The following is a 22093-nucleotide window of genomic DNA, read 5'->3' on the forward strand; positions in this document are numbered from 1 at the left end:
CAGCTACAGGTGTAGGAAGCTACAATTTTCAAGTCTCTTCTAACAACACATAAATCTTACATAAAAATTCCATAGATCTTGTTGAGAAGCTAAAAAATCAAGGTATAACGGAAAAACTATCTTATCTAGTTTTGATGCAGTTTCCATGTACACTTCATGCGATGTCCATAAATGTGAACAGACCTTACAAAGAAAATTACAGGAAAATTCTGCTGGGTCAGATTATAAAACCTTGGAAATTGACACAATAATGACGCTTGTACGTCTTGACAACACGTTCTCTTTATATTTTATGTTTCGAGAAAATTTTTTTCTTTCAGTTCAAGGGTCTACCCATGGGCACTGTTTTGTCTCCTTTTTGGCAAATTTTTACATAGATTTCATAGAGCAGTCTCCTTTGAATAGTTTCCCCTTAAAACACTCTCTCTGGTTTCGTTCTGTTGATGATTAAATAAAAAAAAACTAGTTTTTTAAACTGAAAGTAAGGAGCGATATTAAAACTTAAAACGGACAGAAATTACTCCATATATGAAATAGGCTGTCCCCTCCGCAATCCCTCGCTCTTTACGCTAAAGCTTTTATTTATTTTAAAAAGTAAAATTGTGGCAAAGAATCAAACTTTTGCGTAAAGAGCAAAGGATTGCAGAGGGGACAATTTATATCATATACGGAGTAATTTCTGTCCGTTTTAAGTTTTAATATCGCTCCTTACTTTCAGTTTAAAAAACTAGTTTTTTTTTATTTAATTTCTGAACGTTTTTGAATTAATGCATTTTTGATTTTGGCTCTCCGCACATTAATTAGTAAAATGAAATTTACATATTAATTTTTTTTTGGCTAAACGGCTTTCTCTTAGTTTTGATCAGACGATTTTGAGAAATAAGGGGTGGGGAAGGAGGCCTAGTTGCCCTCCAATTTTTCGGTTACTTAAAAAGGCAACTAGAACTTTTAATTTTTAAAGAAAGTTTTTATTAGTAAAAATATACGTAACTTAAGAATTAACTTACGTAACAAACTTTTATGCTCTTATATTTTTTATTATGTATATGAGGGGGTTTGTCCCCTCGTTAATACCTCGCCTTTTACACTAAATATTAAGTTTTGTCCCAATTCTTTAAGAATGACCCCTGAATCAGAAAGGCCGTGGACTAAATAGTTGAAATTACTAAAAACACTTAGCATAAGGAGCAAGGTATTTATCTCCTCCTAAATACCTCGCTCTTTATGCTAAAGTATTTTTAGAACCCCTCATATACGTAATAATCTCTGTTAGTTTTAACTTTTAATGCTACTCTTTACTTTCAGTTGAAAAACGTTTTCGTGTTTATATTTTCATTGTTTTTTTTATAGTAATGCTAGAAAATCCCGCGCCCTTTTCATTGAATTTCTCTTCCCCCATGACATTTTCCTCCAAGAGAAGATCCTCCCACATAGCCTCCTCCCCTCAACCCAACCCCAAACCAAAAAAATCCCCCTGAAAACGTCTGTATACTTCCCAATAACCTGTATGTAATACTGTAAATACTGTATGTAAACACTGGACAAAGTTTGTAACTTGCATCCCCTCCCCCAGGGACTGTGGGGGAGTGAGTCATTCCAAAGACATAGTTAATATGGTTTTCGACTATGCGGAACAAAATGGCTATCTCAAAATTTGGATCCGTTGACTTTGGTAAAAAAATGAGCGTGGGAGGGGGCCTAGGTGCCCTCCAATGTTGTGGTCACTTAAAAAGGGCACTAGAACTTTTCATTTCAGTTAGAATGAGCCCTCTTGCAACATTCTAGGAAAACTAGGTCGACACGATCACCCCTGGGGAAAAAAAAACAAAAAAAAACAACAAGAGCTAAGAGCTCATATGGCACTTGTGACGAGGTCGCAAGAGCCGAGAGCTCATATGGTACGAGGTCGGAAGAGCCAAGAGCTCATTTGGACGAGGTCGGAAGAGCCAAGAGCCAAGAGCTCATTTGGCACTTGTGAGAAGGTCAGAACCTAAAGTTAAACTTTATAGCACAAGATCCTTCTAAATATCAAATTTCATTAAGATCTGGTCACCCTTTCGTAAGTTACAAATACCTCAATTTTCAAAATTACCTCCCCCCTCCCAATTCCACCAAAGAGAGCAGATCCGGTCCAGTTATGTCAGTCACGTATCTTAGACAGGTTTCTATTCTTCCCATCCAGTTTCATCCTGATCTCACCGCTTTAAGTATTTTCTAAGATTTCCGGTCCCCCCAACTGCCCCCCCCCCCAATTACGTTTGATCCGGTTGAGATTTAAAATAAGATATCAGAGTTACGAGGTCCTTCTAAATATGAAGTTTCATGAAGATCCGATCACTCCTTCGTAAGTTAAAAATACGTTATTTTTCTTATTTTTCAGAATTACCCCCCCCCCCCCCGCAATTGAGCGGATCCGTTCCAATTATGTAAATTACGTATGCAAGACTTTTGCTTATTTTTCCAACCAAGTTTCATCCCAATCCTTCCAATCTAAGGGTTTCCCATCATTTTAGGTCTCCCCACCCCAAACTTCCCCCAATGTCACCAGATCCGGTCAGGATTTAAAATAAGAGCTTTGAGCCACGATATCCTTCTAAAAATCAAATTTCATGGAGATCCAATCACCCATTCGTAAGTTAAAAATACCTCATTTTTTCTAATTTTTCAGAATTAACCCCCCCCCCCAACTACCCAAAAGAGAGCGGATCCGTTCCGTTTATGTCAATCATCTATCTAGGACTTGTGTTTATTTTTCCCACCATGTTTCATCCCGATCCCTCCACTCTAAGTGTTTTCCAAGTTTTAGGTTTCCCCCTCCCAACTCCCCGCCCCCATCACCAGATCCGGTCGGGATTTAAAATAAGAGCTCTAAGACACGATATCCTTCTAAACATCAAATTTCATTGAGATCCGATCACCCGTTCGTAAGTTGAAAATACCTCATTTTTCTAATTTTTAAGACTTACTCCCCCCCCCTCCCAACTACCCCAAAGAGAGCAAATAAGTTCCGATTATGTCAATCATGTATCTGGGACTTGCGCTTATTTTTCCCATCAAGTTTCATCCCGATCCCTCTACTCTAAGTGTTTTCCAAGATTTTAGGTTTCCCCCCTCCAACTCCCCCCAATGTCATCAGACCCAGTCGGGATTTAAAATAAGAGCTCTGAGACACAATATCATTCCAAACATCAAATTTCATTAAGATCCAATCACCCGCTCATAAGTTAAAAATACTTCATTTTTTCTATTTTTCCGAATTAACCGGCCCCTTCTCCCCCCCCCAGATGGTCAAATCGGGAAAACGACTATTTCTAATTTAATCTGGTCCGGTCCCTGATACGCTTGCCAAATTTCATCGTCCTAGCTTACCTGGAAGTGCCTAAAGTAGCAAAACCGGGACTTTAGGTTTTCCCCCTCCAACTCCCCCCAATGTCATCAGATCCGGTCGGGATTAAAATAAGAGCTCTAAGACACAATATCATTCCAAACATCAAATTTCATTAAGATCCAAATACCCGCTGATAAGTTAAAAATACTTCATTTTTTCTATTTTTTGCGAATTAACCGGGCCCCCACTCCCCCCCAGATGGTCAAATCGGGAAAACGACTATTTCTAATTTAATCTGGTCCGGTCCCTGATACGCTTGCCAAATTTCATCGTCCTAGCTTACCTGGAAGTGCCTAAAGTAGCAAAACCGGGACCGACAGACCGACTGACAGACAGACCGACAGACCGACAGACAGACCGACAGAATTGGCGACTGCTATATGTCACTTGGTTAATACCAAGTGCCATAAAAAACAAATAAACACGCATCCGTGATCTGCCTTCTGGCAAAAAATGCAAAATTCCACATTTTTGTAGATAGGAGCTTGAAACTTCTACAGTAGAGTTTTCTGATACGCTGAATCTGATGGTGTGATTTTCGTAAAGATTCTATGAATCTTTAGGGGGTGTTTCCCCCTATTTTCTAAAATAACGCAAATTTTCTCAGGTTCGTAACTTTTAATGGGTAAGACTAAACTTGATGAAACTTATATATTTAAAATCAGCATTAAAATGCGATTCTTTACCCATAATGATCGATATCTACATTTCTCGTCAAATCACCCTCCTTGTGTAAAAAGAGGAGTAGTAATCTCTTTAGTCGACAGGGTTCTAAAAATATGTTCACGTAATCATGTAGAATCCGAGTTAGATTATGTTAAAGATATTCTATTCTGCAATGGCTACCCAATGAATCTCATTGAAAATATAATAGAAAGACGATTAAAAAAGGTAAAATAGGGAGCCCGTCCCCCTTGATTCAGTTACACTGGAAATTGAGAAAAAAACTTTCACTACATTATCATGCGTCTCTAAACTCAGCGACAAACTTGGAAAAATTTTTAAAAAAGCATAATCTCTCTGTTTCAAAACTGAACAAAAGTTGAACATTTTTCAACTCAGGAAAGGATAAAACGGACCCTATACTAGGTAGTGGTGTCTACAGAGTCCCGTGTTCATGTGGAAAATTTTACATTGGCAAGACCCATCAACAACTAGGGGAACGATTGCTTGAACACAAAATTTCATTAGATAAGTCCCTGAGATTGGAAAATAAAAATGACAACTTTGATTCAGCTCTGGCCCAGCATATATACGAAAATCCTGACCATTTAGTCCTTTTTGAAGAGGCAACTTTAATATCTACCATAAATGGCCTACCACAATCTTTTAAAGAGGCAATTGAGATATAAAAAACCATATAAATAAAAATTTGCCAATAGAGACACGGAAGATATTTCCTTAAGCCCAATTTATAACAGTTTAATATTAAAAGACTCTATGAATATTTTCGCCCATTCTAATTTAAGACAACCTGCCAACATATCTAATGAAAATCGAAATTGCAGACACGCGAAATCTGTTGCAAGGCAAAGGATACTTATTCAATCTAATTGGTAACCTATCTTTCATTGATTTCAAGTTGGTTTTTGTTGTTTGATTCAGTGTCAATTTTCCTCTCGTACAGTTCACTTAAAAAGGTTAGATTTTGTTTTTGTTTCTTTTTTTTTGTTTTCTTTTTCCTCTTTCTTATTATTAAATAAAAAAACAAGTTTTTTCAACTGAAAATAAGGAGCTACATTATAACTTAAAACGAACAGAAATTACTTCGTATACGAAAGGGGCTGCTTCCTCATCACCACCCCGTTCTTTATGCTAAGTTTGACTCTTTTCTCTTAACTCTTCTTTTTAAAACAGTAAAAAACTTTAGCGTAAAGAGCGGGGCGTTGATGAGGAAGAAGCCCCTTTCATTTACGAAGTAATTTCTGTTCGTTTTAAGTTTTAATGTAGCTCCTTACTTTCAGTTGAAAAAACTTGTTTTTTTGTTTAATTTCTGAACGTTTTTGAACCAATGCATGTTTTGATTTTGGCTCTCCGCAGAGGAATAAATAAAACGAAATTTACATATTTTTTTGTCTAAATGGCTTTCTCATAATTTTGATCGAATGATTTTGAGAAAAAAAAGAGCGGGGGAGGAAGCCTAGTTGCCCTCCGATTTTTTGGTTAATTAAAAAGGCAACTAGAACTTTTCATTTTTACGAATCTTTTTATTAGTAAAAGATATACGTAACTTATAAATAAGCTTACGTAAAGAACTTTTGTATTCTCATGTTTTTATTACATATACGAGGGGTTTCGCCCCCTCGTCAGTACCTCGCTCTTTACACTAAATCTTAAATTTTATCCCAATTCATTAAGAATAACCCCCGAATCACAAAAGCCGTAGAATAAATAGTTGAAATTACTAAGAATACTTTAGCCTGAAGAGCGAAGTATTAGGAGGAGGTGAGCCCCTCGTATGGTTAATAATTTCTGTTCGTTTTATGTTTTAATGCTGCTCCTTACTTCCAGCTGAAAAAACCTTTTCATATTTATTTTTTCATTTTTTTTTTAAATAATGCTAGTAAACCCTGCGCTCTCTACATGGCAATTTTCTTCCCCCATGACAAATTCCTCGATGGAAAGTTCCCCCAGCATATCCTCCACTTCTAAACCCGTCCCCCATCCAAAAAATCCTTCTGAAAACGCCTGAACACTTTCCAATAACCATTACTATATGTAAGCACTGGTCAAATTGTGTAACCTGTAGCCCCTCCCACGGGGACTGTGGGGGAGTAAGTCGTCCCCAAAGACATACTTATAAGGTTTTTTGACTACGCTGAATAAAATGGCTATCTCAGAATTTTAATCCGTTGACTTAGGGAAAATAATTAGCGTGGGAGGGGGCCTAGGTGCCCTCCAATTTTTTGTTCACTTAAAAAGGGCACTAGAACTTTTCATTTCCGTTAGAAGAGCCCTCTCGCAACATTCTAGGACAACTGGGTCGATACGATCACCCCTGGGAAAAAAAACAACAAAAAAACAACAAAAAAACAAACAAACAAATAAATACGCATCCGTGATCTGCCTTCTGGCAAAAAATACAAAATTCCACATTTTTGTAGATAGGAGCTTTAAACTTCTACAGTGTGGTTCTCTGATACGCTGAATCTGATCGTGTAACTTCCGTTAAGATTCTATGACTTTTATGGGGTGTTTTCCCCCTATTTTCTAAAATAACGCAAATTTCTCAGGCTTGTAACTTTTGATGGTTAAGACTAAACTTGATGAAACTTATATATTTAAAATCAGCATTAAAATGCGATTCTGTTGATGTAGCTATTGGTATCAAAATTCCATTTTGTAGAGTTTTGGTTACTATTGAGCCGGGTCGCTCCTTGCTACAGTTCGTTACCACGAAGTGTTTGATTTTTTTGAGCACTGAGGACGACTTGGCGGAGGTCCTTGTCGAAATATTGGCTTGTTTTTCATATTTTGCTACTGGCTGATAAAATCCTCGTTTTTAACCTATTTGTTTTTTTCTCTTTTCATTTATTATTTCCTTTCTTTGTTTTCATACGTCGTAGGTAGATAGTGGAAATGGTCGTAAATTTAATCAAAATCTGGCGAGGGTTAGAGTTCTAGTAAATCTGTTTGAATTAAAATTGTATAAAAATATTGATAAAAAAATAGTAATTTATACAAACCTCTGCGCCATAAAAAAATAAAATAAAAAGCTGTTCACCATCTATAAGAAAATATAATATCTAATATTTTCTGCATAATTTTTTGCCTTTGCACTTATGACCGCTATAGCGATTGAGTTAAGCTTTTTATTGTCAAAAAAAGATTGGCCTTGAACCATCTTTTGGGGTCATGCACTCTTTGTGACAATTTGCACAGGTCATTTTAGGATCATTTTAGGACATTTAGGACCATTTAGCATGTCGCTTAACTTTATGGCATCGCTTAGTAACTATGATAGTAATGAAGAAATGAATAAATAAATAGTAATAGTAAGTAAATAATATACTAATAAAATAATAAAATAATAGTAATAGTAAATAAATAAATAGTAAGTAATGAAGAAATAGGAAATGAGGACAAAGATTTAACTCGTAAGCTATGTTCATAAAATATATTAAAAACTTTGGAGGTGTAACAAGTAAAATGGAACGAAGAGATAAAAATGCATAGAAGAAATTTAAAACGAGGGTTTTAAGTATAGGCAATAAAGCATTAACTAATCACTGTTTTTAAGAAAATAGTGTTTTAATAAACAGTGTCAACTTTGACGAAATCTCAAAAATTTACTAATCAAAATTTTACTTCTCATAAACGTATCGTATCTTTCCACTTTTTAGTTCTAGCCTATATATTTTGCTTAAATTACAAAATTCACAATTTCATAAAAAAAAGTCTATTTCTGTATTCCCAAAACCTGTCCAAAACCTAGAGTCCTGTCAGTTTAGAGTTCTTTGTTAGTATTTCCTCTTCTATTCGTCCTAAAATAGTCGAAAAAGACCAAAATTGTCAGATAAATATTAACTCTAATAAAAATGCAGGTATGAGCTTCAAACTAAGTTTATGATTCGAAATACTCCTTAAAAAACAAATAATTACGTGTTTGTTATTTTGTATTTGATAGGTATAGACTGGTGATTTACATTCTCATGATTTCATGCTGTGGTAGATTTCTAATAATTTTTTTTTTTTAATCTTGAGATTTTCGTATATTCAACTCAAATTTTAAATCTTGGTATGTCTTTTGAGCACAAAAATAAAAATTTGAAATTTGAATTCAGATTTAGAATAAGAGAATTGTCCTGTAAAATTTTTGATTTATAAACAATTAATCGTGGAAATATGATTCGATTGCATGTATCAAAATAAGTATAAAAATCCTCAGCGGTATATATAGCAGTTTAGACAGTTTTATGGACAAATATATGTAACCCCTATACAAAAACATAACTATGAGAAATTCCGAAGTAATACTGTAGATGTATTTCGTTTCCGTGGTTAACTCGAGTTGTGTGAATTTCTACTTTTTATCAACATTTTATTACGACGAAAATCAATATATACAAGCCTATCACATGCCGACTCCCATGGCCCGGCTTCGAAATTGGCTACATAGTTTTTCTTTCTTAACTGGCATATTGACATTTCTGGCACACTACAGCGATCTAAAAAGGTCATAAATCCGTTGAAACAGAACCCCACAGATTTTTGCAAAAGAGCCATGTGTTGAATTATTTTAGTGTTTTTTTTATATTATTATTATCTCCTGTAATCTAATCTACCATAATCTAAATACAGTAAGCTTTGTCAAACATTTTTATGATTGTCCCCATTTTTCTTTTGTGTTAAATTATGGATACGAGACGATCAATACCAAAAATTCTGCAGAACTCCCAGAACTTTTACCTTTGAATCTATTCTGTTTTTTGCTGCTGTGGCGCTTGTTTTGTGTCAATGTTTATCTTTCTACTCTTAGGAAGAGTCTTTTTAAATGTAAGGGCCATTTTTTCTACTCTCTAGTAGACTAAAAAAAAACTACTAAAAAAAAAAAATCAATGCCATTTCATTGGTTCAAATTGAGAATTCGGAGCCCCATATATACCAGCTAGATAAAAAAAAAAACAAACATAATTATTTGCCTTCTTTCATAAAATGTTTTCCGCAAATCTATTTTTCGTCAATGATTACTCCGACCTTTGAAGGAGTATTCAATTCGACTTATATACTTAGTTTCAAGTATATACTTTTACGAACCTTTATTAAAGTTCTAAAGAGTTTGGCCTTTATTTTAATGTTTTTGGATGAATAGAGGAGGTAATATGTCATATAATGCAGAGGTTTAATTTGATAAAAATACGCAGTAAAGTGGCCACCATTTGCTCACAAAAATCTAAAACTTAAATTAATTAAGTTTTACACTTCTCATACGTTTACTTTCTATTATACAAATTCCCTAAAAACAACAATGCTTTGCAAAAAAAAAGCAAACCCAAAAAACCAAAACAGACAACCAAAGAAAGTAATGATATCAATTCTTTCGCCTCAGTGCCATAGCAAGACTCGAAAACAAATTTTGACAGTAAAAAGAGGCGAATATTTCGCTTTTCAACCCCGTTGTGACAGCACAATCCTAAAATATCAGTTCGAAAGCCTAAAGAAGTTAGCATTTTAAATTTCCCCTCCTTGTTATTATGAATGAAGATTTTCACCTCCCAGTTGGCTTTTGTGGTAATACAGACAGATTCCCTTGATTAACCTAAATTTAATAAATACTTTTTAGCGGTATGCGTCATTAGTAAAATCTAACAGAGACCGCACAAAGTAACTGAAACCTTGTTTCAAACTTTGTTTGCAAAACAAAACAGTCTTAATAATTAAAAACTTATTAAAAACTCAACTATTAAAACCAATTACAAAAAATAACATCGTTTTAAACCAGAGCAAGCGGTCCCAACCACAAATCCACTACTACGTCAGGGGGAGCGCGCCACCAACCCCCTGGATCCGTCACTGTCTGCAGAGAAATGGTCCGAAATAGTATAAACCGTAATTTTAGCAGTTTATGCACTTTTGAAGCTTACATCCAGCTACATCCAGCTTACATCCAGCTTAGCCTAGTCGATTCCCTATTATTTTATCCCTAATCTCGTTGTGGCTCACAGGTCCAACCCATAGAGGAGGAATATTAGGACATTTTCAAAAAATAGGGGTATTGGTGAGGAACAGAAATGTGAATTTTAGCTGCTGTTTTGCAATTTTTTTAAAGGGCTAAAGTCTGCTGCAGATGGTAGGAGGATTTTGCCACATTCTTACATTCTACCTTCTTACTGTTTTATCTTTTTTCTTTCTTTTTGTAATTTTTTCCCCATAATAGGTAGAAAAAATTAGCTTCTAGCATCAATTTTGTGTTGGATGGCAGAACCATATCTTATATCATGTCCTCTCTAAGTATTTGAATTTCTTCTGGCTAAAGGTTTACCCTCCATATTCCAGTTCTTGCTATTTTGTTTTTTCTGCATTCCTAGGATTTTAATGTTCCAACATATTTCGTTATATTTCGTTACAACGAAATATTCGTTATATTCGTTACAAAGAATTTCGTTCGTTACGTTATATTTCGTTATATAACAATATATTTCGTTATCATTCAGTAGCCGTGACTTAGCTTTTCATTTACCGACTGACATTTTTGAGTTTTTTTTTTGCATTGAATAGTCCGTTGAAAAAAGTTTACTACGTTCTTAAAATAGAAAACAAATTCTCATTTTATAAGCAAGCATAAATCATTCCCTAAAAAAAACGAAAAAAAACTAGGTTATATCATAATTATGGCTTACTAAATGAATAGGTCTAGAAGTAACGAATCTCATAAGCATCTTACCCTATCACTAAACTTACATCTGTAGGTCTGTTGCAGAATTGGATCTTCTTCGGATTCATTTGCGGCCGTGTGATGCTACATGGCTATACATGGCCGATATAAACTTACTACAAAAGCATTTTTTTTTTGCAATTTACGCTTGCCAGGTTGCATTGGAAAATAGTAGAAATATTCTGTTTCGAACTGGAATATACGAAATGGGAGACATCTAACCGTTTCGCAGCCATTAAGGATAAGTATCCAACCTCCTCTTCCAATCAATAGAACCCAGCTGAAATTGGAGTCAAATTTTACTTCGGCAGCTAAAATTCATGTCGCCTCACGAAAAAAACAAATGCTTAATGTGAGCGAATGTTCGTTTTGCTACTGTTTTGCATCACAGTTGAAAAATTCATTTTCCGCCTGGGAGAACATAGTTTGCAATAAATAAAATCCTGCTTCTTATGAACTGTGGAATTTGTTATAAACTCTTTTTTATGGTAGCAGTAATTTGATATTTGTAAAATCTAATACTTGTTTCGACTTCAGGAATTCAAAAAACTAATTTTTCTTGGTAGCCTACTTGTTGGTTATTGGAAACACACCGAAGAAGTGAAGTTAGGTTAATCATAATGAAATGTAACAAAACATGATCATAAAATAATACTTTAGAAACTTTAGGACCGAAGTTAAGAAATCCTAACCTAAACCAACCTAACGTAACCTACACTAAACCCTCCCCCCCTAATGTGCAAATATGTATCCCAAATTAAACAAGTTCAATGCCTTCTGTCTAAGTCCAATTCATTGTATCATCCATCACTTGTTTTTGTAGCTATGAAAACGGTTTTATGAGATGTAACCTAAGCGTAATTCTTTAATATATTTCCATTAACCAACGGTTACCATTTTCTTTTATAGAAATTCTCAAGGAAGACTTTAAGGAATCTCACTTACAAATAGACATTCCACCAAGATTTTAATTACTGATAACAGTTGGTTATTTTCACCTTAAAAACTCCATTCAGCTAGGCAAATCTAAAAGATGTTGCATGACACTTTTGGTTGAAAAGAATAAGAATAACCCAACATCTTAAACAAAATAAGCTAGATGAGTTGGTTTAATCTGCACTCCTATATTGTGTTTGGGTAATTAGGGGTATCCATTTTTCCTAAAACGTTATATCTCCTTTTCTAAAGCGCGAATAGTATATGATCATTTAACAAGTGATCATTGACCATTTGATCATTTGATGTTTGTTTTTCTTGACTTGAAAGCTTGGTCAAATCCTCCCTTAATCAATTAACTTGTCATTAATAACACAACTACAGAAGAGAGAATAATGAGGACTTTTTTCCCAAGACCGTGAACCAACATTACCTATTTGAATATTTCGGCCCTATATCTAAGGGCTGTCTTCAGCAAAGAAAATAATAAACAATAATACACTTACAATTTGGCTCTCGGCTAAAAATCCATTATTTTTTTTTTTTTAAATAGCCTTGGCATCATTACTTCTTAACGAAAAGTTCAGCCAAGACTGTGTGATAAAAGCTAACATTTTACAAGATAACAAGGTTCATTCATTGCACTAACTGTATTTATTAAGAATTGGAATAATTTCTTATTGCGATATTTGCCTTCTCTGCAGCTAATCTTGTAGTTCTTTTGGGATTGGGCTTGTTTTTATTCGTTCCTATTTTGTTTTATTTTGAATTAGATTATTTTCTATAATTAATTTTCTGTACATAGGATTGAGTGTGTATTCACCCAAGTCTCTATTTAGGGATTATTATTATGGAAGTTTCGTTTGATTTCGATTGCCTCACGGACAGTTTGTTTGATTTCTAGGTCACTGCTAATTAGAATTGTTTCATCAAATAGAACATAATGGATTTCTGTCCCAAGAAGGAGCATTAATAACAGCTGAAAAAATCAACAGTTTAGTTTTTTTTTGCCCTTATAATAGGCTACAAAATATTGACTCAATTTTTTTACTGTCTGGTGTTGTAAAACGCAAACAATAATAATAGACAATTAATAATAATTAATGTTAATTGTCTTTTGTAGCGCACCCTTCGTCTTTTGTCAAAACTTATTGAATCAGGGTTTATAACCGTGTCTGGCACATATGCTCTATTTTCTAGATGCTGAAAATAAGCTTTGAATTATGTTGGTGTAGAAAACCTCCCTACACTTCAAGTTGTAACATACAGTTTAAAACGCAAAGACAAGAATCAAATGACACTATAAATACATTTTTTAAGAGCTTCAAATTGCGAGGAAATGAAATCTCCTATTTCTTACAAACATAGCTCTATGTCAACACTTTGTCACACATCTCACATTAGTGTGAACTGCCAACGTTTATTTAGTTTCGTCATATTTCTCTTATGTTAATTGATCTTGACTAGGGTGATTTCCATAATCTTTGAAACTAAAATTCTTATTTAGAAGAAGCGTTGAAAAATTGTTCCAGCTATAACTTTGTTTCAATATTGCTTTTTTTTCTGACAAGCTCAATCCCCCAATCAGAATATCGCAAATAAAAACAAGTTTCCCCAGAAAGAGCTAAATTGAAAACGGTTTCAATAAGATGGAGTATCTTATAATCACCTAAATAGTTCCTAGCTTTTAGCAATAATGTCTGATTTCATCCCAATTAGAAGTTCAACTTGATTTAACGAGAAAAGTTTACATAACTCTTTTTTTAGATAAGTGAATTTTTATACAAAGGTGTAATCTGTGTTTACAGATTTGACTTGTATAGTGTAGTTGGTGGTACAAGTATTTAATAAATGTTTCGAATCTATGACTCGAATTCCCTAAGATCAAAGGGATAGACCACAGAAGAGATATTTTGATATCTAGATATATCTATATATCTCTACTATGGGGTAGACTCGGAGAATTTTTCTCTTTAGAGAAAATTATCCAAAATCAAAGAAGAGGGGAAATGATAACATCCCCTGCCGTGGGATTACTCTGAATTAAACAAACAATGAAAAGAAGAAAACAACAGCATAAATACAATGAAGGACTTTAAATTGCAAGAAAAGAACAACCTCCGATAGTTATAAAAGGAGTTCCAAATATACACTAACGGTTGCCATATGTTGCACAGAATTGTAGTAAGTACATATTAAACAGTTTTCAAGGAGGCACACTCGTGCCTTTATAAAGAGGCGACACACGACAATGTTAAGCGATCTTCGGTTCCAGTGGTCGCAGAGGGATGGGGAGGGATGCATTTCGTAGCCCGAGCTCCAACTAAGAAACCTGCAAAATTTCATCCCCCTCCAACTTTTCCTTCATAGGGAAAATCTGGCAGAAAGTTTCGACTCGTCAACCCCAGCCCCCCTTTAACGTTGTCCGATCGGGCTGAAATTCACAAGTTAAGGTCCCCTAGGGCCCAGGAACTTATCCGCCAAATTTTCCCTGTTTTCCAGAAACCACGCATAGCCACTTAAAATTCATTTACTTTTTTTTTCTAGACGCCTACAGGTCACATCCGACATCGGATCTGGGTGTACGAAGACTCATTCGATGCGGAATTCTCCGAGTAATTTTCCTGGAAAGTTTCATAGGAAAATCTTAACCCCCCGAAAGTTTCGACCCTCCAACCCCCCCCCCCCCTTTTAAAGTTGTCCGATCGGGCTGAAATTCACAAGTTAAGGTCCCCTACGGCCCAGGAGCTTATCTGCGAAATTTCAGCTCGATCCGATAACTCCTTCCCTGTTTTCCAGAAACCACGCATTAGCTATTAATTAACGAAATTCTCTCCATAAGAGCCCATGTTAATTTGAAATTTTTAAAATTTATTGAGAAGTTATATATACACACATGGAAGTTATTAGCTCACTTGGTAGAGCGTGAGACTCTTAATCCTCGGGTCAAGGGTTCAAGTCCCTTACGGGCGGTTTTTTTTTCACAACATCAAAAAAATTTTGATAACACCTGGACAGCTTATCATTTGAGAGATAACAGAATATTAGCTTCTTATGAGCAAAAGAAACATTTCGGTCATTCTATCTATTTTTTTCTATTTTATACAATGATTTAAAAGCGGGGGGGGGGTTTCCTCTCCTAATTCCTGTACGAGGAGTACAGGAATTATTAAATTACATCCATCATGGATTGTAGAAAAACGTACAGAAATAATATGAAAAAAAACTTCGTTTTCTTAAAGAGTTAAAGAGGCTGCGTCCCAAAGTCGAACCTTAAAACGTACAGGAATTAGAAGAGGCAGTTGGGGGCTGCCGCCCCCCAAACCCCCAGCTTTTAAAGACTCTTTTGTACAGGTTTTTTGTTTTTTTGCTAACCCCCCGCTCTTGGCTTGGGAAAGGCCCTCTTTTAATTAACAAAACATTGAAATGAATGAATAATGGAATAACTTCGAAAAATGTTAAACACAAGAGGACAGGAGAACCATTGCGCCGAAACTAGTAATTAGTAACAATGAAGTCCCCCCACAAAAAAAAACCTGTACAAAAGAGTCTTTAAAAGCTGGGGGTTTGGGGGGCGGCAGCCCCCAACTGCCTCTTCTAATTCCTGTACGTTTTAAGGTTCGACTTTGGGACGCAGCCTCTTTAACTCTTTAAGAAAACGAAGTTTTTTTTTTCATATTATCTTTTATTATATAATGCTAAATTTAATGCTTGAATTTTAACAGAAATGCATAGAAAAGCAATAAGGAAATCATTTATTGAATTGTCAATTATTGTCAATTATTGAATTGTCTAAATATTGGTTCAAAAACTAAAGAGATTGCTTTAAAACTACCTTTAATCATTTTAAAATTTTACATTGGCATCAATTTCCCATATTTTACTCTCAAATTGAGTAAAACAGAAAAAAACTGAATAAAGTACCAAAAAGGTAATTAATCTAACAAATGTTTTTTTTCCTGCAGCTTCACTTAGTTATATGATTTTCTTCATTTTTCTACTGATGTTTTGAAAAAATAAAAAGTACACTACTCGAAATGGATATGGTAATCAGTGAAGTAAAAATGAGACTCGAGCCTTTTACAGTGCTAGAGTGCTAGCCCCACTCTTATTTGTGGTGTCTTTTTTTGTAAACCTTTATCATAATTGTCTTTCTCCTTCTTGTTCGTTGTAGTTTAATAAATGACATACTCTTCGAAATATAAATCGCTTTGTCTAGAGCTTAATGACACTCTGCCCTATCGGGCGGGATAACCGGGCGATAGTGAAGACCGTATCTATGGGGGGAGGACTCTAGGGGGTTTGGCCCCTCCCCCCCCCCCGAAATGTTTGTCCGACTCGTAAAAATGTAATGAAAATGAATATAAACGCATTCTTGATGCTTTTTAAAAAGTTTTTTAGCTTGTGATTTAATGATTATTTTCAATCACTAGAATCAGCATTTTAGTGATATAAGGGTTAATATAGTGATTTAATGGTTAATGTGACTTATGTGATTGAATCTCACTTTGTAGGTATCATTCGAAGTAGGCCTACACAACTTCCTTGGCCAAGGAAGTTGTGGAAAAAAAGAAGTTTTTTTTCAACTGAAAGTAAGAAGCAACATTAAACCTTAAAACGAACAAAAATTATTACATATATCAAAATTGTTTCACCATCCCCAACAGCTCGTTCTTAACGCAAAGGTTTTTTAGTAGCCTACTTTTAAAAAAGCTCCTTATTGTTCTAATTAAACGACCTTGTGCTTCAAGAGTGGTTCTGAAAGAATTTGGACAAAATTCAGACTTTAGCGTATGGAGCGTGGTATTGAGGAGGGGGCAATCCCCTTCATTTACGTAATAATTTCTGTTTGTCTGTCCCACTAGCAGAAAATTTTCCCCTCCCACCTGAAAAGTGTATGAATACATCTCAATAACAAATGCTATACGTAAACACTGGGCGAATTTTGGGTCATGATTTCTCCAAAGACATATTTCTTCGGCCTTTCAACTATGCTGAACAAAACGGCTATCTCAAAATTTTGATCAGACGATTTTGAGAAGAAAGGGGACATAGTTGCCCTCCAATATTTTTGGTCACTTAAAAAGGCTACTAGAACTTTTAATTTTCGGTCCAATGAGCCATGTCCCGATATTCTAGGACCATTGGATCTACGATTACCCCTGAAAAAAAGAACAAATAAACAGGCATCCATGATCTTTTCTGGCAAAAAAAACAAAACAAAATTCCACATTTTTGTAGATAAGAGCTTGAAACCTGTACAGTAGATGTTCTGATACACTGAATCTGATGGTGTGATACTATTAATATTCTATGTATTTTAGGGGGTGTTTCCCCCTTTTTTCGAAAATCAGGCACATTTTAATGAAACTTGTATATCTGAAATCAGCATAAGTCGACTCTTTTAATATATCTATTCCTATCATAATTCCGCTTTTTAGAGTTTCAGTTACTATTGAGCCGGGTCGCTCCTTACTTACAGTTCGTTACCACAAACTGCACAAAAATTTTACATCTCATAACTGCATCGTTAAACACTCTAAGTAACTAATACAACGGTAAGGAATATAACAAGGCTCTCCCAGACTCTTTTAAAATTATGGCTATTGTCACAGCCCTGAGGACTCATTAAATGTTTTTCTACTCATTCAGTCACCTACATATTGCAACCTCTATAGTGCATTGGTAGGCTATTATGGTTTAGAGTCAGTGGACTTGGTTGCCCTTTTACTCATTCAGTTTTTCACTCATTCAGTTTCAATCAGTTTTGAATTGAACTGAAAAAAACTCATTCAGTTTTTTCACTCATTCAGTTTCAATTTATTATTCTACTCATTCAGACACCTACATATTGCAACCTCTATAGTGCATTGGTAGGCTATTATGGTTTTGAGTCAGTGGACTTTGTTGCCCTTTCAGTGTTAGTTAGCAGCTCAGTTATAAATGAATAATCAAATAAATAATCATCAAAAATGAAGAAATGATAGAGAAATGTTTTGTTTGCTAGTCAGTTTTATTTTTATTTTTTCAGTCGTCAGATTTTAATCCTTACTTCTGTACTCGATTTTTTTATCATATTAGTTCTTTGTGGTTTTCTTCTTGTCCTTCTATCAAACAGTTCGTGGTAACGAACTGTAGTAAGGAGCGACCCGGCTCAATAGTAACTGAAACTCTAAAAAAACGGAATTTTGATACCAATAGTTACATCAAAAGAATCGTATTTAAATGCTGATTTTAAATATATAAGTTTCATCAAGATCAGTTATACCCATTTCCTCCTCAAAGCCCCGCTCTTTACTGTTCTAAAAATAGAGTTAAGAGAAGAGAGTTGAGGAGGAAAAGCCCCTTTCATATACGGAGTAATTCCTGTTCGACTTAAGTTTTAATGTTGCTCCTTACTTTCATTTAAAAAACTAGTTTTTTTTATTATTTAATCTTCAAAGAGACCATAATCTTTGCTCTAAATTTGCAGTTCCCTTCATTTGGATTCCTCTCCGGTTTTTATCGGACAGCAAATTTGAATTTTTTTTTTCTGGGAATTTCTGTTACTCAGGAAAATTTTCATTTTCAGGAGCTTGAGTTAAGGATAGAAACACAAAAACAAACACTACAGGCTCGTGATGAGAGTATCAAAAAGCTTTTGGAGATGCTGCAAACAAAAGGAGTTGGAAAAGAAGAAGAAAGACTTATGTTGCAGCAGATGCAAGCATTAGCACAAAAACAGGTTAGAGCAGTTTCTGTCTCCTCGATATATGAAAGCTCAAATCCCTTTTTACAAGAGAATTTCATATTTGTATTGTTTTTACCTGCAATTAATTAAAAAACTTTCTGAAAAAGGAGTTTTTCAAGAAAAGTTAAGAGTCATATTTAACTTTAGACCAGCAGAAATACATTCCTACGAATAGTTCAAACTCAAGACAAAGCAAACAAACATACCACAAGTAGTAATGTAATTAAATAAATAAATTTTAAAACAAATTATACTTAAAACGAATATTCAAATAAAATGTGATAAGAACAGAAATTACTACAAACAAGAGTTTGGCAACTTCCCCCTTCCCTAATTGTAAAGTTTTAAACCCTACTTTGCCATTTGCGTTTTATTGAAAACTATGCGTCCTGAACAGTCCTTCGAAAGAAATAATAAAATTAAACTGAATATTTTATATGTAATAATATTCAGGACTCCAAGATTTTATTTAACTTTGGTTGTTATTTTCATTTTCAGTGCTGTAAGTACAAAAGAAAATATTTGTAACATAGCTCGTTTTCAGTAAACCACAAATGACGCAGTACACTTTCGACTTTTACAGTTAGGGGAAAGGGAAGGATTCAGCTGTCAAACTCTTGTTTGTTGTGATTTTTGTCCGTTTTAAGTCATATTTGAATATTGTATTTAAGTTTTACTCGTTTTAAGATTAATTTATTCAGTTATATTAGTGGCTATTGTATGTTTGTTTACTATGATTGTTTATTGTGTTGCGATAGCAACACTTTGGTTTTGTCTTGATTTTTTTTTTTTTTTTTTTTTTTTTTTTTTTTTTTTTTTTTCCTATGCCGCCGATGTCGGCTTATTCCTGGAAAAGTGTGGACCTCAGGCCGGATTGATGAATATGGCATTACATTTTGGAAAGCTCCGCAGAACTCTTGCCCGGGGCCAAAAAGGATGGTTTTTACTTGTCCACGAGTCAGAGCCTATGGTTTGTGAAGTGAAGTGGAGTTATTTAGCCTCTGTCAGAGAGGAGTATCTGAAGTTGTGCAGCCAAGCTTTCGTTTCATCAAACCATGTTTCTGCTTTCGAGTGGAAAGCTCCGTTCTAGCAGGCAAGCAGGCAGGCACCACTTTCAAATTGAAGATGGATTAAAATCTATAAGTGTTAAATATATGCGGCAGTTACCCGGCCCCACAGTTAATATATCTTCTTTGAGTGATAAATAGACGAATTTACAGAAGCAAAAAAGCGGCATTTTCCCACGGGTCCGAAAGTGCTGCCGTGATTTTCGCTGGGTTTATCATTTGTTTTTTCGGACTTGGGATTGAGGTAGGGAAATGTTATCATATGTACCTCTTAAACTTTAAAAGTTCTGTCATTGCTAAAGAAATTAAAGCTTATCCTTTGCTCCTTTCTAAGTGGTGACGTTAGAAAGTTGGCCTACGGCAAAAAAATCAACTTTTGAACTAAGACAGATAGAATTTTTTTCGACCGCAATCGCTCTTGATGAGCTGATCAAAGTATACGTCATTCATTTTTTGATACAAAAATTCCTTCATGAGATATACTAGTTTGAATGTTTCAAGGGGTTGACAACTTCAGTAGTAGGGTACACACTGAAACCAAAAATAAGCCGATACCAATTGTGAGACATGTAGGGGACTTGTAAGGAAAGGTCAGCTGTTAGCTCATAATCATCTTCGGCAGTGAGGGGTTTGCAAATTTTGTTATTTGGTGTACCTATTATTTGTTTCCAGTGTATTTGATGAAAGACCGAGTTGGTTCCAGTGGTAAGACATGTAGGGGACTTGTAAGTAATAATCGTCTATTAGGCTACAATCATCTTTAGTCAAGAGGGGTTTGTAACTTTTGCTAGTTGGTGTAGCCTACCCATACTCACTGTAACCTAGAATTAAGTGTTTACGCAACGGATACAAACGATAACGTAAAACATCGAGGCAGTTTCGTAATAATTAATAGAGTGTTATCTATGGTATGTTGATCCTGAAAAGTTACGGATAGCTTTATAATACCAACTAGATTATATAAGATATTGTTCCAAGTCTTGATCCATCACGATGTCTACGATTGAAAAGGATAAAGTTGAACTGGCTGCAAAGTCAATTTAGTCCCTTCTTTCGATATTCTTTTGCTATTATTGTTTTTTTTAACGCTGAGGAATAGCCTTTGATCATGTGATTACTGGTCGCGTTCTTCTTCGAACATAACGTTTTAAAAGCTTCGATAGGCTGACTACTTCATCGTTTAACCGATAGCAAAGAAATATAACCAAAGTGTTGCTCTCGCAACACTTAATTCGGCGAAGCCGGACAAAGGTTGCCGCAACACTTCACGTTGCTCAGGCAACGTAGGTCTAGTTTAATTTCTGTCCGTATCGGGTTTCCTTTCTTCTTTAATAATAATTAAACAAAAAAAAAACAAGTTTTTTGAAATGAAAGTAAGGAACGACATTTTGTTTAATTACTGGAAGTTTTTGAATTAATGCATGTTTTGATCTTAGCTCTCCGCACATAAATAATTAAAACGAAATTTGCATATTAAACTTTTTGGGCTAAACGGCTTTTTCATAGTTTTAATCAGAAGATTTTGAGAAAAAGGAGCAATGGACGAAGCCTAGTTGCCCTCCAATTTTTTGATTACTTAAAAAAGCAACTATAACTTAGAATTTTTTACGAACGTTTTCACAAGTAAAAAATATACGTAATTTAAGAATTAAATTACGTAGCGAACTTCTATATTCGTATGTTTTTATTGCGTATATGAGGGGGCTCACCCCCCACTCGATACCACTCTCTTTACATTAAAGCTTAAAATTTGCTCCAATTCCTTAAGAATGACCCCTGAATCACAAAGGCCGTAGAATAAATAGTCGAAATTACTAAAAATACTTTAGCGTAAAGAGCGAAGTATAACGAGGAGGTAAACCCATCATATGCGTAGTAATTTCTGTTCGTTTTAAGTTTTAATGCTGCTTCTCACTTTCAGTAGAAAAAAAACTTTTCATATTTATTTTTTCATTGTTTTTTTTAAATAATGCTAGAAAATCCTGCATCCTCTCCATTGAAAGTCTCTTCCCCCATGGAAAGATCCTCCCGCGTAATCCCTCCCCTCAACTCTACCCCTCCCAAATCAAAAAAAAATCCCCCTGAAACCGTCTGTACACTTCCCAGTAACCATTACTATATGTAAACACAGGTCAAAGTTTGTAACTTGCAGCCCCTCCCACAGGGACTGCGGGGGAGTATGTCGTCCCCAAAGACATAGTTATTAGCCTTTTCAACTATGGTGAATAAAATGGCTATATCAGAATTTTGATCCGGTGACTTTGGTGAAAAATGAGCGTGGGAGGGGGCCTAGGTGCCCTCCAATTTTTTGGTCACTTAAAAAGGGAACTAGAACTTTTAATTTCCGTTAGAATGAGCCCTTTCGCGGCATTCTAGGACCACTGAGTCGATACGATCACCCCTGGGAAAAAAAACAAACAAATTAACACGCATCCGTGATTTGTCTTCTGGCAAAACACGCGAAATTCCACTTTTTTATAGATAGGGGCTTCAAACTTCAACAATAAGGTTCTCTGATACGCTGAATCTAATCTTGTGATTTTCATTAGGATCGTATGACTTTTAGGGGGTGTTCCCCCTATTTTCTAAAATGAGGC

General features: G+C 35.0%; 1 protein-coding gene and 1 long non-coding RNA gene across 4 annotated transcripts in view; one reads left to right on the forward strand and one right to left on the reverse strand.

Moving 5' to 3' along the window:
• The window catches only part of LOC136041029 (uncharacterized), a 40162-nt gene extending 27881 nt beyond the window's left edge, over nt 1–12281 (reverse strand). The window contains exons 1-2 of the long non-coding RNA XR_010620945.1: nt 12206–12281; nt 10790–11043 (exon numbers count right to left, since the gene is read on the reverse strand). This is a non-coding gene — a long non-coding RNA (uncharacterized LOC136041029). The remainder of the gene's footprint in view (nt 1–10789; nt 11044–12205) is intronic.
• Nucleotides 1–22093, forward strand: part of LOC136041027 (uncharacterized) — a 251653-nt gene that overhangs the window by 50492 nt on the left and 179068 nt on the right. For 2 of the 3 annotated variants that reach the window (XM_065725549.1, XM_065725547.1), the window contains exon 3: nt 18271–18423. In XM_065725549.1, the coding sequence (XP_065581621.1) occupies nt 18271–18423 (153 nt within the window). Of the gene's footprint in view, nt 1–4968; nt 5029–18270; nt 18424–22093 lie in introns of those variants that run through there. The other variant, XM_065725548.1, reaches the window with a different exon arrangement.

The sequence above is a fragment of the Artemia franciscana genome, chromosome 21, assembly GCF_032884065.1.
Source record: "Artemia franciscana chromosome 21, ASM3288406v1, whole genome shotgun sequence".
Taxonomy (NCBI): Eukaryota; Metazoa; Arthropoda; class Branchiopoda; order Anostraca; family Artemiidae; genus Artemia; species Artemia franciscana.